The sequence below is a fragment of the Alligator mississippiensis genome, chromosome 1, assembly GCF_030867095.1.
Source record: "Alligator mississippiensis isolate rAllMis1 chromosome 1, rAllMis1, whole genome shotgun sequence".
Lineage (NCBI taxonomy): Eukaryota > Metazoa > Chordata > Crocodylia > Alligatoridae > Alligator > Alligator mississippiensis.
Genome location: NC_081824.1, coordinates 428,685,744 through 428,699,657, shown reverse-complemented (window position 1 = coordinate 428,699,657; position 13,914 = coordinate 428,685,744). Strand labels below are relative to the sequence as shown.

General features: G+C 44.2%; 1 protein-coding gene across 2 annotated transcripts in view; it reads right to left on the bottom strand.

Moving 5' to 3' along the window:
* USP12 (ubiquitin specific peptidase 12) overlaps positions 1-13,914 on the bottom strand; it is a 98,831-nt gene that overhangs the window by 41,465 nt on the left and 43,452 nt on the right. For both annotated transcript variants that reach the window (XM_059720283.1, XM_059720275.1), the window contains exon 2: positions 12,209-12,289. In XM_059720283.1, coding sequence (XP_059576266.1) covers positions 12,209-12,289 — 81 coding nt within the window. The remainder of the gene's footprint in view (positions 1-12,208; positions 12,290-13,914) is intronic.

Here is a 13,914-nt window from a genome sequence, read left to right as displayed (position 1 = left end):
TCTGAGCAAATATTTCCTTCAAAACTGAAAGCTCACAGTGGCACCAAACACGCAAAACTGGAGAATGAAGGCAGGTTGTAGAATCATGCTGACTACTTTAAAGAACTACAGCCTCGGGTTGGCACCTCTAGCACTGACAACATAATTACAGAGATCATTGGTGCTCCAACACAAGAGTAAGAACTAGAAGCAGGATTCAGCAAAGCCTAAATACTGCTCCAGGCACAGATATTCCTTTCCATACGAAGCAAAAGAGAAATCACTCTTCCAAAGATAGGGTGCCCAAATCTCCACTAACATGAGAGTCTTGCCAGCATTTAAAGGGCCACAATACACCCTCACAGAAGAGCACATAGTCCATTCTGGGACACTAACATCAAGATGCCTGGCCCTGAGATTAGACCTGAGACACCCCATCATACTACTTTTCAATATATCATCACTGTACCATTATGCCTTTTTATTAGCATCAAGCAGGCACATGGCTCTCCTCTCACAGCTACCAGAAATCCCTTTTATAGAGCTCCATTATAAAAAGAGGTATCTGTGACGTTGGGCTGACTAGCTTCAGCTGGGCTGAGAGACATATAACACAGTTGCTTCCCTTACTGGGGACAATTACTTCAAGAGCCCTTGGGGTGAATCACACTCATCAAACATTGGGTATTCCCATTGACTAGGGGATTAGTCTAGCACAAATTGGACTAGGTTTAAACTCAAACAGGTTCAGAATCTGCAACTGCTTTAAGCATCAAGTGCATCATCCCTCTGGGCCGAGAATGTCTTTTTTGGAACATGTAGATTGAGATAATTTGTAAGGTGAGGTAGTATCTTCACTAAACTAGTCAAAAAGAACAAATATAAAGCTCACATAAGTAGCAGGTTGAACACTGACTGTGAGTTCTGTTTTAACTTTATGAAAAGCAAAAAGGTCATGACTACTCCATCCCTTACACCCTTGCAGAGGAGCACAATGAAGCACATGCACAGCTCCCACAAACACTACTGTTAAAAAATACTTGATTTTATGCCTCACATACACATTCAGCTACATTGAGATTCATTCTGGCACATACTTAAATGAGCATGAACTTAGTTGTAAATAATCACTGGTGCTCAAAAATCTTTCAAACTTCAGACATTTTGCAGATGAATCAAAAATGAAAAGAAAATGGAAAAAGTTCATCATCACTTATTATGCTAAAACTTCTATGAGATTTCTAAATAAAAGGATGAAATATTTCTTGCTGGTGTACTGGTGAAAAAAAATGAGAGAGGTAGTATCTGGTACTTCTACTACATCTTAAAGTAGAAGTCCTAGTAGATCCTCTGCCACTTTTGGATGGCAAGTTAGCCATGGTTTGCTTGACAAGGAAATTGTGACCTGTCCTTTCCTATTCAAAACTTGTTACAGTTAGACAGGTCTTTCGCATCCATGTGCCATAACACTGCTAAAGAAACACACAACTGCACTGCCCATAATCTAAGACAATACCATCAAAGCAATTCTACAACACCCCATTAAGGACTACCCTGCAGATCCACTAATTTATCAAGAGGCCTTGAAAGCTATTAGGTACATGAAAGACGACACAGCATTTGGTGTTGATGGAATACCAGATGAAATTTATAAACTGGGTGGAAAAAAACTCTCCTACTAACTACACATCATTGTTATGAAAATCTGGAAACATGAACAGATTCCCAGTCATTTTAGAGATTCCAAAATCATTACTATACTCAAGAAAGGAGATAGGTTGGATGGCAGCAGTTATTCTAGTATTGTACTCCTGCCCATAGCTGGAAAGATCCTTGCCCACATTCTCCTCAATAAACTCACTTTCTCACTGAGAAGATTCCACCCAAGTCATAGTTTCATAGTCACTAGGGTCAGGAGGGACCTGAACAGATCATCTAGCCTGACCCCCTGCCACAGGCAGGAATGAGTGCTGGGTTCACAAGACCCCAGACAGGTGATTGTCCAACCTCCTCTTGAATTTGCCCAAGGTAGGGGCGAGGACCACTTTCCTGGGAAGTTGGTTCCAGATTTTGGCCACCCTAACTGTAAAATATTGCCTTCTGATCTCTAACCTAAACCTATTCTCCATCAGCTTATGACCATTGTTCCTTGTCACCCCAGGTGGTGCTGAGGAGAAAAGAGCTCTGCCTGTTTGCTGTTGATGTCCACTGATGAGCTTGTAGGCAGCCACCAGGTCCCCCCTTCAGCCTCCTCTTGCTAAGGCTGAACAGGTTCAGGTCCCTCAGTCTCTCCTCATAGGGCCTGTCCTGCTGCCCTCTCACTAAGCGGGTGGCCCTACTCTGAACCCTCTCCAAGCTGGCCACATCCCTTTTGAAGTGCAGCACCCAGTACTGGACACAGTACTCCAACTGCGGCCTGACCAAAGTCGCACAGAAGGGGAGTATCACCTCTCTGGATTGGCTTGAGATGCACCTTTGGATGCATGACAAGGTATCGCTGGCCTTGCTGGCTGTGGTCTGGTATTGGCGGCTCATGTTCATCTTGGAATCAATGATGACTCCAAGATCCCTTTCTGCCTCTGTGCTTTCAAGAAGGGAACTCCCCAGCCTGTATGTATGCTGTGGATTCCTTCTCTCAAGGTGCAGCACCCTGCATTTGTCTACGTTGAACCCCATCCTATTCTCGTCTGCCCACTTTTGTAGTCTGTCTAAATCTAGTTGCAGCCTCTCTCTCCCTTCAAGTGTGTCCACCTCGCCCCACATCTTAGTGTCATCAGCAAACTTGGACAACGTGCTTTCCACCTCCTCATCCAAGTCGCTGATGAAGATGTTAAACAGTGCGGGCCCAAAGACCGAGCCCTGGGGTACCCCACTGCTCACATCTCGCCAGGTTGAGTACAACCTGTCCACCACCACTCTCTGGGTGAGAGTCCTAACTGGCAGTCCTAACTGTTTCAGAACATTCAGAGCTACAATGGATATGATCTTTCTTTCTAGACAGTTGCAGAAGTGCCACATGCAACCTAGCCTTCATTAAGGCCTTTGATTCAATCAATCTAGAGGCCCTATGGAAGATCCTGATGAGATTAAACTGCCTGATAAAATTTGTTACCATTATCAGACTCATTCACAGTGTCATGAAGGCTAAACAATGGCTAGGGAATGGACCCCTTCACTTTTAGAACTGGAGTCAAGCAGGATGTGAGATTTTACCAACACTCTTTTCACACTTGTATCACAGTTGTTCCACATCTTATTGCAATAAACTTCCATCTAGAGTCAGCATCCAGTACTGCATGGGCAGGAATCTCTTTAACATCAACCAGTTACATTCCAAATCCAAGACAACCAACACCTCCATTACTAATCTTCACTATGCTGATGACTGCATCATGTGTGCCCATTCAATTGAAGGGCTCAAGGTCAATCTTGATTGATCTATGAAGTGTATGAAATACCTGGACTCACCATCAACCTCACAAAAAACAAGATACTTTACTAATCCAGCCCAAACCAACCAGCTGAATCATCCACACATTTCTCCAAGGATTGTCCTCTAACTGTATGTTGAACATTTTCCCTACCTGGATAGCCACATTTCCCAAAAAATAAAACACAGGTGACTATACTCAACATGAGATAAAATCTGCTAGGGCTGCTTTCAGACATCACCAAAATCATGTCTTCAATGATTACAACATAAGGGCCCAAACCAAATTTCTTATATACCAGGCTCTTGTGATCCCTGCCCTGTTGTATAGCTGTGAAACTTGGAAAACGTATTGGGAACACTTGAAAGCTTTAGAATATTACCATCAGCAATTTCTTTGGAAAATCTTCCATATCAATTCGAAGGACAGAAGAAAAATACCTACATTCTGTCTCAAACACCACTAGCATTGAAGCTATGTTCATATAGCACCAGCTCTGCTGGGTAGGACATAACAGATCCCTGACAACCAGGTCCCAAAATAATCCTATAGTACCAATTTAGTGATGCTCACCACTCTAGAGGTGAGCAAAAGAAAAGATTCAAGGACAACTTGAAGGCCCATCTGAAGAAATAAGATATTAACTTCAATACCTGGGAGAAACAAGCACTGAATCATCCCCAATGGCCTCGTGACGTATGACAAAGCATTAATCACATCAAGCAAACTTGTCTCACTATGGAGACAGATAGATGAGAGAGACAAATATAAGACCTGACATCATCAGGATCTTCACCTCCCTTATGGAATTATTTGCCATGTCTGCTGTTGAACATGTGGATTTCATATTGGCCTCCTCAGTAATTTATGGGCTCACTGGTGACTTCCCTATTTACTGGAAGACTGTTCTCCTTGTATGGAAAGACTGCCTATGACAATGACAACTCTGCTCCACATGAATGAACGAATTCCAGATTAATTTCCAATAAGAATTCATCGTAGCTTGGTCCATAAAAGCCATTGCCTTAAAAACAGCTTCTGATTTTCTTGTTCTTCTAGGAAACATGAACTGATAGACCTTTAAGACATATTAGGAAGTTTATCTTTCATCAGCTTCTGCTGAGACTGTGGACTGAATGAAGATGGTCCAAATCTTTAAGGGCCCTTAATTACATTAAAATGGATCGACTGATTTAATATTGCATATTGTATATACATCTACATTTATAATATTTAGAGGTGCACCAATATATCGGTACCATATCAGATTCACACCAATAAAAGGAATATTAACATTACTGGCTACTGGCTTTTTTGGGCCAGTGTTGTCGATTATATTTATTGGTACATTATGTGCATTCTGGCTGGGACCTCCCAGACGCCACATGCACGCGCACAGCCGCACACGTGCACACGGCCAGGAATGCAGCCGGGCAGCATGGAGAGCCACACCCTGCAGGGAAGTCTGTGGAGGGGAAGGGGCGTGGGGGAAGAAAGGAGTGGGGGGGGGGGGGGAGCAGATCAAGGCCCCCAGGGTGAGGGAGGGAGTAGGGCAGGGAGCAGGACAGAGCTACAGGCAGCTCGTCCAAGGGATCAGCATGCCAGCACTTAAAAATGGCAACGGGGGCACTTGAACTAAAGCTCATCAAATGACCTTTAGTTCAAGTACCACCACCACCATTTTTAAATGCCGGGACACTTTTAACCAGACCGGAGTCGAGCAGGGCGAGGATAGAGGCAGGCTGCACACTGTGGGCTCAGGGCTCTCTGCCCTGCTGGCTTTTCTCTGGGAGCTGCATGCTGGCCACACGCCCCTGCCCATCTAGCAGCAGGAGGCACAGCTCACCGCTGCCACTGCCACCAGATGGGCAGGGCACATGGCATAGCCAGTGCACAGCTCCCAGGGCAAAGGCAGCAAAGCAGAGAGCCCTGAGCCCACAGTGGGCAGCCCGCCTTTGTCCTCCCCGCACTTGGCTCCGCTCCGGTTAAAAGCTTCCCAGAGCTTAAAAATGGTGGCAGTGATGTTTGAACTAATGCTCATTCATTGAGTTTTAGTTCAAGCACCCCCACTGCCATTTTTAAGCACCAAGTTGATCCCCCAGACAAGCCACCCATGGCTCCATCCTGCTTCCCGCCCCGGATCTTGGATCCCAATCATTGCCCTGCTCCAGCCCCAGCCCCACTCCCGCTCTTACCGTGGGGGCCTCGATCTGCCCCCATACTCCCCTTCACCTCCACAGACTTACCTGCAGGGTGCTGCTCTCCACACTGCCCAGCTACATTCCTGTAAATCGATTATCAGATTGGTATTGGCCAATATGCCTGGTGAATAAATTGGCTATTGGTATCAACCAAGAAAATCTCTACCAATGCACCCCTAATAATATTAGATGCACTATATTAACTGGGAAAAATTAATGTCTTAAATTAAATGAAGCAATCAGAAGGAGGTAAAACGATATTTTAAAATAAAAAATAAGTATCAACAGTGGTAAGCAAAAAATTTAACAAAACTACCCAAAAACAGAATGTTAATAGTAAATCCTATAATATACCAACCAAGAGAAATACTAATAGACAAAAATCTGCATCTACATCCAATCAAATTTAATTACAGATAAAAAATAAATTTGTGTATTCAGGATTTTTTTTTGGTAGAAAGCATAAAGAGGCATCCTGGTTTCCTTTCCCCACCTCCTCTTTTTTCAGTGGGTGAAAGAAAGGAAAAATATTTGATTTCACAGTGAACTGATTTAAAACAAAGTAATTTACTAACCATTTTAAATTATTTAAAACAGCAAGAAGTGATCCTTGATTTTAATTTGTTATGCTTTTGAGTTTTAGTTATTTTTCAAAACACACATGTGCACTGATTTACAATTAAATTTATATAGCTCTTGCATGAAGTTGAGACTTCTTTCTGATGATCATTCATTGAATGTTTATTTGAGCAATATAATTATTTATCTATATTTATTCAGATTCCTAATCTTTTACTCTTTTTATCATGTTGAAAAATGATGCATCATTTATTTTTGTTTTAGTTGGTGTTTTTTCTACACATTTTGGCCAGGTACAGACATTACACATAAAGCAGTTTAAGTGATTGCAAATCAATCTAAACCCATAACTGTAGAGATGTTCAATGGACACAGACCAGTCCAAAAATGGCAGAACCTGGGCTAAGATAGACCTGGTTCAATGTGCAGTCAAATCTAATTGATTTAGGTTAGACCAGTGAATCAAACTTTTGTATCTGATCCTCTACCACAGGGGTGGGCAAAATATGGCCTGCCAGGCCATTCTATCCAGACCACGGAGCCCCTAAAAATTTTAGCAAATTAATATTTATTTGCCCCCAGCTCCCTGTCAAAGCTGGCTGGAGCAAGGGGCAGTAGGACCCAGAGGGAGATCTCAGCAGGCTTGCAGGCTTGAGCAGCCCAGCCCCACCCACCCCAGCCAGTTCCCTGATTTCCCGCCCCCACCCTGCTTCAGTACCACATGCCTGTGGCTCCCAGCTGCATCCCCGGACTGCAGAGCATGGGACCATGCTGGGAGGGGTGTGTATGTGTGCGCACACGTGTCGGCAGGCATAGGGGCAAAGTGTGTGTGTGTGTGTGTGTGTGCAGGCACAGGGCCAGTGTGTGTGTCTGCGTGTGTTCACAGGGTGATTCCTACACACACATCCCTCCATACACATGCACCTATGCCTCCCCTCACGCTGCCACGCACAAACCCCAGCCACCCTTCCCTCACACTCTCTCTCCACAAGAGAAGGCTGAGAGGTGATCTTGTGGCTGCCTACAAATTCATTAGGGGGACACAGCAAGGGATTGGAGATGCTCTGTTCACCAGGACACCTCTTGGGGTAACAAGAAACAATGGTCACAAACTGACAGAGAGCAGATTTAGGTTAGATGTCAGGAAAAACTTCTTCATGGTAAGGATGGCCAAAATTTGGAATGGGCTTCCAAGGGAGGTAGTGCTTTCCCCTACCTTGGGGGTCTTTAAGAGAAGGCTGGATAGGCATCTGGCTGGGGTCATCTGACCCCAGCACTTTTTCCTGCCTAGGCAGGGGGTTGGACTCTATGATCTCTTGAGGTCCCTTCCAAACCTAGCATCTATGAATCTATGAGTACCCACCCACACTCCACATACCCACACACTCACAGCCCACACAAACCTATACCCACCCCCCACAATGTACAAGAATAAGACTTTGTTTTAAGCTATTGTGCAGTCACCTCTGTGTACACTACACAAATGCATGTAAATCATGACAAAAATATTTTTTGAAATCAAATTAATGAATGTTGTAGATGATCACTTTTTAGAATATAATTTGGTATTTTTCTGGTTGAGATGGCAAAACCCCTTGCTGAAAGGAGTACTTCCAGGGGCAAGGGGAGAGACTTCTGGTGGCAAAGGTCAGGGGATAGGGGGTGGGACTTCTGGTCACAAGATGGCGACCAAGGGGCAGGGTACCTGTCAAGGGGCAGGGCTATCCATGTGGCCCTTGACAGCTTGCCAAAACTCGCTAAGTGGCCCTTCGCCCTAAAATAATTGCCGGCCCCTGCTCTACCAGTTCAAGTTAGATCACTGGCCTTCAGCATCCCTGCCTCCTTTGTAGTCCCCCGCAACTCTCTCCTTGCAGGCAGGCATGCTAGCACTAGGCTTGCACTCAGCTGCTCTAGTCAAGCTCCCAGTGGGCCCTGAACCAGAGCTCTCCCAGAGCTGAGCCAGCACAGACCCTTTCCCCAGCCCCACTTCCTGCCTCCAGACATCTATCAGCTGCAGGTAGGCAGTGCAGGGTGGGAAGGGAGGCATCTATGTCCCCTACATGAGCCCCGAGATCTAGGAACCGAAGTCATGCCCCTGCACCCTCTTATGAAGCACCTTACAATGTACACACACATATGACACTGAGCCCAGGAGAACCTCCACACTTTGGCACAGTCCCACAGAACCCAACAGACCCTGGCTCCTGCACAACCAGCCAGGGACTCTCATGCCCCTGTGCTCAGGCACAGCCCCACGGAGCCCAACCCTGGTTTCTGCACACATCTTGGTGGCCAGAGCCAGGTACCCTGCCACCCAGACCCCAACATGGACCACTCCCAGAGCTAGTGTGGGCAGCTTGCCTCTGGAGGGTCAAGGCGGCAGGGAGCAGAACATAAGGACTGGGCCTGCAAGGAGGCAACCCTGTGACCTCTGCCATTGCCAACAGGTACCCAAGCCATAGGCACCTGGAGTGCTGCAAGGCTTTTCTGGCCCACAACTACAGGGTCCCAGAGTACTAGAGTCAGAAGAGGTATGAGGGTGTGCCTGCCCATACCCAGCAGCCAATCAGTGATGACCTGGGTGCGTGGCTGTATTTGACAGTCTCTGGCAGTCCAGGAGTTTGCGGGGCACTCTGGGAGGTGTGCAGGAGCACCCCCAACCTGCAGACCTCAGCCAGTGCAGGCAGCCTATGTGCCCCACTTCACCCCCACCCACCAAAGACTGTTTACAAACGTGTATACTGTTTGCTACCCATCTACACTAGGCCACTTACAGAAAACTGCATAACTTAGATTGATTTCGCCTCAGGCTTTTTGATTGTCTGTACTTAGCCTCTGTGTGCACCTGCATTTACCATAAAATATTGCAACCAGAGTTTTTTGTAGTTTTGTAACTATACAAAAAAGGCATTTTAAATTATCTGTTACACAAGTCTACCTTAGATGTGTTGGATGTATAAAGTAATAATGTAGGTGAATTTAGGAAAGCAAACCTTTGCCTGATCTATACCTCAGAAAAATGTAATAAAGAAAATAACTGTACAAAATTTCATTATTAAATAGGGAATTACTTTCTCCAAATTTCATGTAGAAATGGGACCAACAAAGAAAAAGCTCCTTTGCTTAGACACTTTTCTTTCAGCTCCTCTCTCAATTCCCTGAGGCTGTGTTATCCGTATTTTTCTTCATGTATTACTCCCTACTTAATCTGGAACTCTTGCTAGCGGTAGGCTTCTGTTGCTGTTAGATGCAATCTTCTCAGACAATTCCTATACGGGAGACAAAGGAAGGAAAAAGTCTGGAAGTGAACAGCTAGTAAGTAGCAGGAGGTAGAGCGTGAGGCTTTGAATCCATCTTTTATTGGGATTGTGGGCTGTACAGTGTGAATAACCAAACTCAGTGAAAGGAAGACAATCTTTTAGAGGAGAATATTAAGCAAATAAGCGAAAGGGTCAGTAAAACACAGAACATGTGAATAGTAATTTAGCACAAAATCATCATATTGAAAGTTAAATTAAGCAAATAAACTAAACTAGTAGAGATTTGTATTTATATATTTATCTTAATTTCTACATGTCATTTGTAGGAGCCCAAGTATACAGGAAATTTGCAGCAGTTTTTATAACTATAACTTACTATCACTGTAACTGGATGGGATGATTCTAGGTTCTATCACGATCTACCTGTGGTAAGCTTATGTTGCATTTTATCCCATTTTTTTAATCTTTGTCTTTAGTTATTCTTTTGTTCACAATCTGTTGTTCAACACCTTGCATACTACAGAGGTCAGTCTTATAGCCCTGCAGTAAGTCAGATTTGATTTTTTAAGTATAGAAACTACATTTACTATTTTCCAATCATATTGTGTCAACCTGACTAGCAATTCCAAGTAGCATTTCCACCATTCCATTCTGAAACGGAAACTGTACACTGCACTAAGCTCTGAATTTGCTTCATGTAACCTGGTAATTTCCTTCTTCATTTTCTCAATTCCATTATAATTTTGCTTTTGCCCCCATGGCCAGCATCACTACCCTTCTAAAACACCGAGAAAAAGTACTTCGTTTTTGGCCACACCAAGCTTTTCTTTCTACCTCAATGTCACTGCATAGTTGCCCAACTTCTTTCCTCAGTCTCTTACATACATAACTGAAGAACTTTTACTGTTTAATATCCTTTGCAAGATCTAAATCAGTCTGCCTTTGCAAGTCTTACTTTAGGCTGATGCTTCTTGATCTGACACATACCGTTCTCTGCTGAAAGCTCTTTCCCTATTTTTAATAAGGAAATCTTGAGGTGGCCATTCATCCACTTAGTTCTGGAGCCCCTTCCAGCAAGTTTTCCTGCCCCTCTCTCTCTTTCAAGTTCCTGATAGTTTCAGCATCTTTGGAAGAATTGACAAGAGAGGTAGAATTTTCAAGTCCCTGAGCTCCCCAGTCCAGTTGATTTTAGTTTATCTTTGAAATCCCCTGTGAAGATGTAGTTTGCAAAACTAGCCAGGGGTATATATAATCACAGTAAACAGCTGTGAGCTGCTTCAGATGCCTGATGTGGTTTGTATTTCTAATGGGTGGTACTTCTCCACTCAGTTTTTCAGGACCATTGCTGTGCTCCAGCTGAGTAGAGAACCACCACTCTTGAAAGTAAAAGTCACAGCAGTTAGCTGATCAGCTAGTCCTTAATTCAGCAAAGTGCAGTGAATTATTAAGCAAGTTATAAACCAGCCCAATTCACAAAATCCAGGTTCTACTATACAAACATTTTGCTTGTTTTTTACTGACCATGATCTGTACCTTAAACAAGCTGAACATAATCCTGTACTGCCTGACTACTTGTTCATACTTATAACACACACAATCTGCATCCAGTCAGTCTCTGCATTCATTACTGGTATAGTTGCCATTTCTTTCCTTGTCCCTGTCAAAGCAAACACTACAAACTCTCCATAAAAACTTCATGGTTGTGGTCTCATTTGCAGACTCCTAGTATCTGATGAATGCTTGGCTTTTAAAAGTCATTTGCCAAAGTCAACCCTACACCCTTAACCAGAGATCAGGTCCTCAACCCCTAAGCAGTGAGGTCTATCACTCGCACAGCACACAAAAGCAACAAACCATTTAAAGTCTCCTATGCTACCTCAAATAGTTATGCAAGAATTCTTAACAGGAAACATTTTTCACCCAAAAGCATTAATGGTTTATTATACCAGACACTAAATTTTCAGATATATTAAAATGTAATCATTACATTGAATAAAAGTGAAACTTTTCATACCTGTTCTCTTCTTGGATTTAATATTTTTCAAAGTTTCAACAAAAATGTAGCCTTTGCCTCTTAAACCTTTATTCCAGCATTCAGGGCACTGACAGACATGGAAAAAAACCAGCGCTTTCCCAGAAAAGGAAGTGCATTAGCTCAACCCAGCTCTCCAACATCTGTGCATATCAGGCGCTTCAGTGGGGCTTTTTCACACTTTGAATCAGCTATTAGATAAAACTGCCAAAAAGCCCTGTTGAAGTGTCCAATCTACACAGATGTTGGGCAAGCTGCATGCAACTAATACGATGCCTCTTCTGGGCATGCACTGCGCTCAACGTGGGGGTACGCTGAGCTTAAAATAAAGTGCTGGTTTGGTTTTTTTTGTCTGTAACCAGCCTCAGTTACTGAGTGCTTCAACTTGAATAGGGCAGTGACCTTTTAAGTTTTTGCATGTAATTCTTCATTTAGACTGTGATAATAAATACTTCCCTGCTTTAACATATAGTAGTCTGAAAAAATAGTGTTAAAAGTGAAAAAAACATGAGAAATAGTTCTACATTTATTCTAATATACATATTGTACCTTTATGTAATGTGATACTTAACTTTCAAATGTTAAATACACAACAAGTAGGATTTCAGTAATTTCTTTCCATAAAGTTGAATTAGTTTTGTAAACTATTCACTCCACCTCAACACTGTCACTTATCAAACCCACACTTGGCATTTCAAAGCAATCAAATTATCCAGTAAAACTTACATTAACTAGACCAAAATAGTGCTCGTTGACTGGAAACTGTTCTGGACCAATCTCTTTCTCTAAAGCCGAGGCATTGGCGCCCTAAAAAAAATAAACAAAAGATAACATTATAGTAGTTGCCCAGTTTTTTCCTATGTCCACAATGTGGTTTTACCACTTTACCAAAGTATTTGAACATGAAAGACACATTTTAAACAACAGTTTCTTCAAGGACTCGTGATCACCTATGAATAACTGCACACACAAATGGCTGATTATCTAACTGTAGTTTGTATTCATATTAGGCACGTAAACACAAACCCACAGTTCTGAAATTCTGGCACAAAATGTCTAATATGAATCAGCTACTTGTTTAAAACAAAAAAAAAAAACAGGTACTTAATTGCTTTTGAAATAACATTCATCAATGTGGAACATTGCCAATCCATATGCTCAGCATTAACAGGTTATATTCCACACTATATTCTACCAAGATTAAATAACTGATTTCTAATTGTCTCAGTCCAATATGCTCCTACCTACCCTTTCTCCTGATACATTCATTTTTTTACTCAAGTTAACTTTTTGATCAATGAGGGACAGAAAGAGAAGTTTGGTCATGTTTATACCTGTTTTAAGGCACACCTAAAATTGGGCTAATGCAGTCAACACACACATGTACAACCCTCTGGTATTAAATACTGTGGATGCCCTGGGCTCTATTACAATAAATGGTACTCTCTTCCTAGATGAAAGGAAAGCAAAAAAATTATTCTGACCACAGGCACCAACTTTTATTTTTGTCAGGGGGGCCTAAACTGATGCCCCTCCCCCCCACCTCTCCTGGTGGCACAACCAGAGCAGATCCAAGTGGAGCCCGTGGGGGGTGGGGAGAGGAGGGGAGTGAGGGCAGATGCAGGCTGCCCACTGTGGGCTCAGGGCTCCCCACCCTGCTGCCCTCCCCCAGGAGCCCCACGCCAACCATGCCATCATGGCATGGTGCTCCCTGCCTGCCCAGCAGCAGTATAGGGGGCATAACTCTGAGATGCAATCACTGCCACTGCTCCCACTGGTGTCAGGAGGCACCTCACCATGGTGGCACGGCCGGTGCACAGCTCCTGGGGTGAGGGCAGCAGGACAGGGAGCCCCGAGCCCGCAACAGGCAGCCCACACATACCGCACACACAAATCTGGGGGGCACATGTCCCCCCCCATACACCCCTCCCTGAGAATGTACACAGTGGCAGGGAGCACCCCCATCCCCACCTCCTGGACAAGCCACCTGTGGCTCTGTCCCACTCCCTGTCCTGGCCCCAGACCCCATGCACCACCCTGGCTGGACAGTGCCCCCAGGCCCAGGCCCTGCCCCACTCTCTCCCTCACCATGGGGGCCTCAATCTGCCCCCCATCCCGCCTCCACAGACTTACCTGCCAGCAGCTGGGGGAGCTGCTTTCCACTGCCTGGGGCTGTATTGCTGGTCCCGTACATATGTGTGCATGCACACGTGCATGTGGCACCCCCTGCATCCCACTCCCCGCAGCCCCTTATAGACTGGAACTCTGCCAGCCTACAAGGGGAAACCCGCCGTTTCCTACATTTTTTCATGGTGAATGGAAAACCCAGATCCCTGCGTGATACTGGAAAACTGGGACAAATGCTGTCCTGGAGTCATGCAGGCCAGGACCGGGACTTGATGGTCCCATTTTGGGACTGTCCCACCAATTAA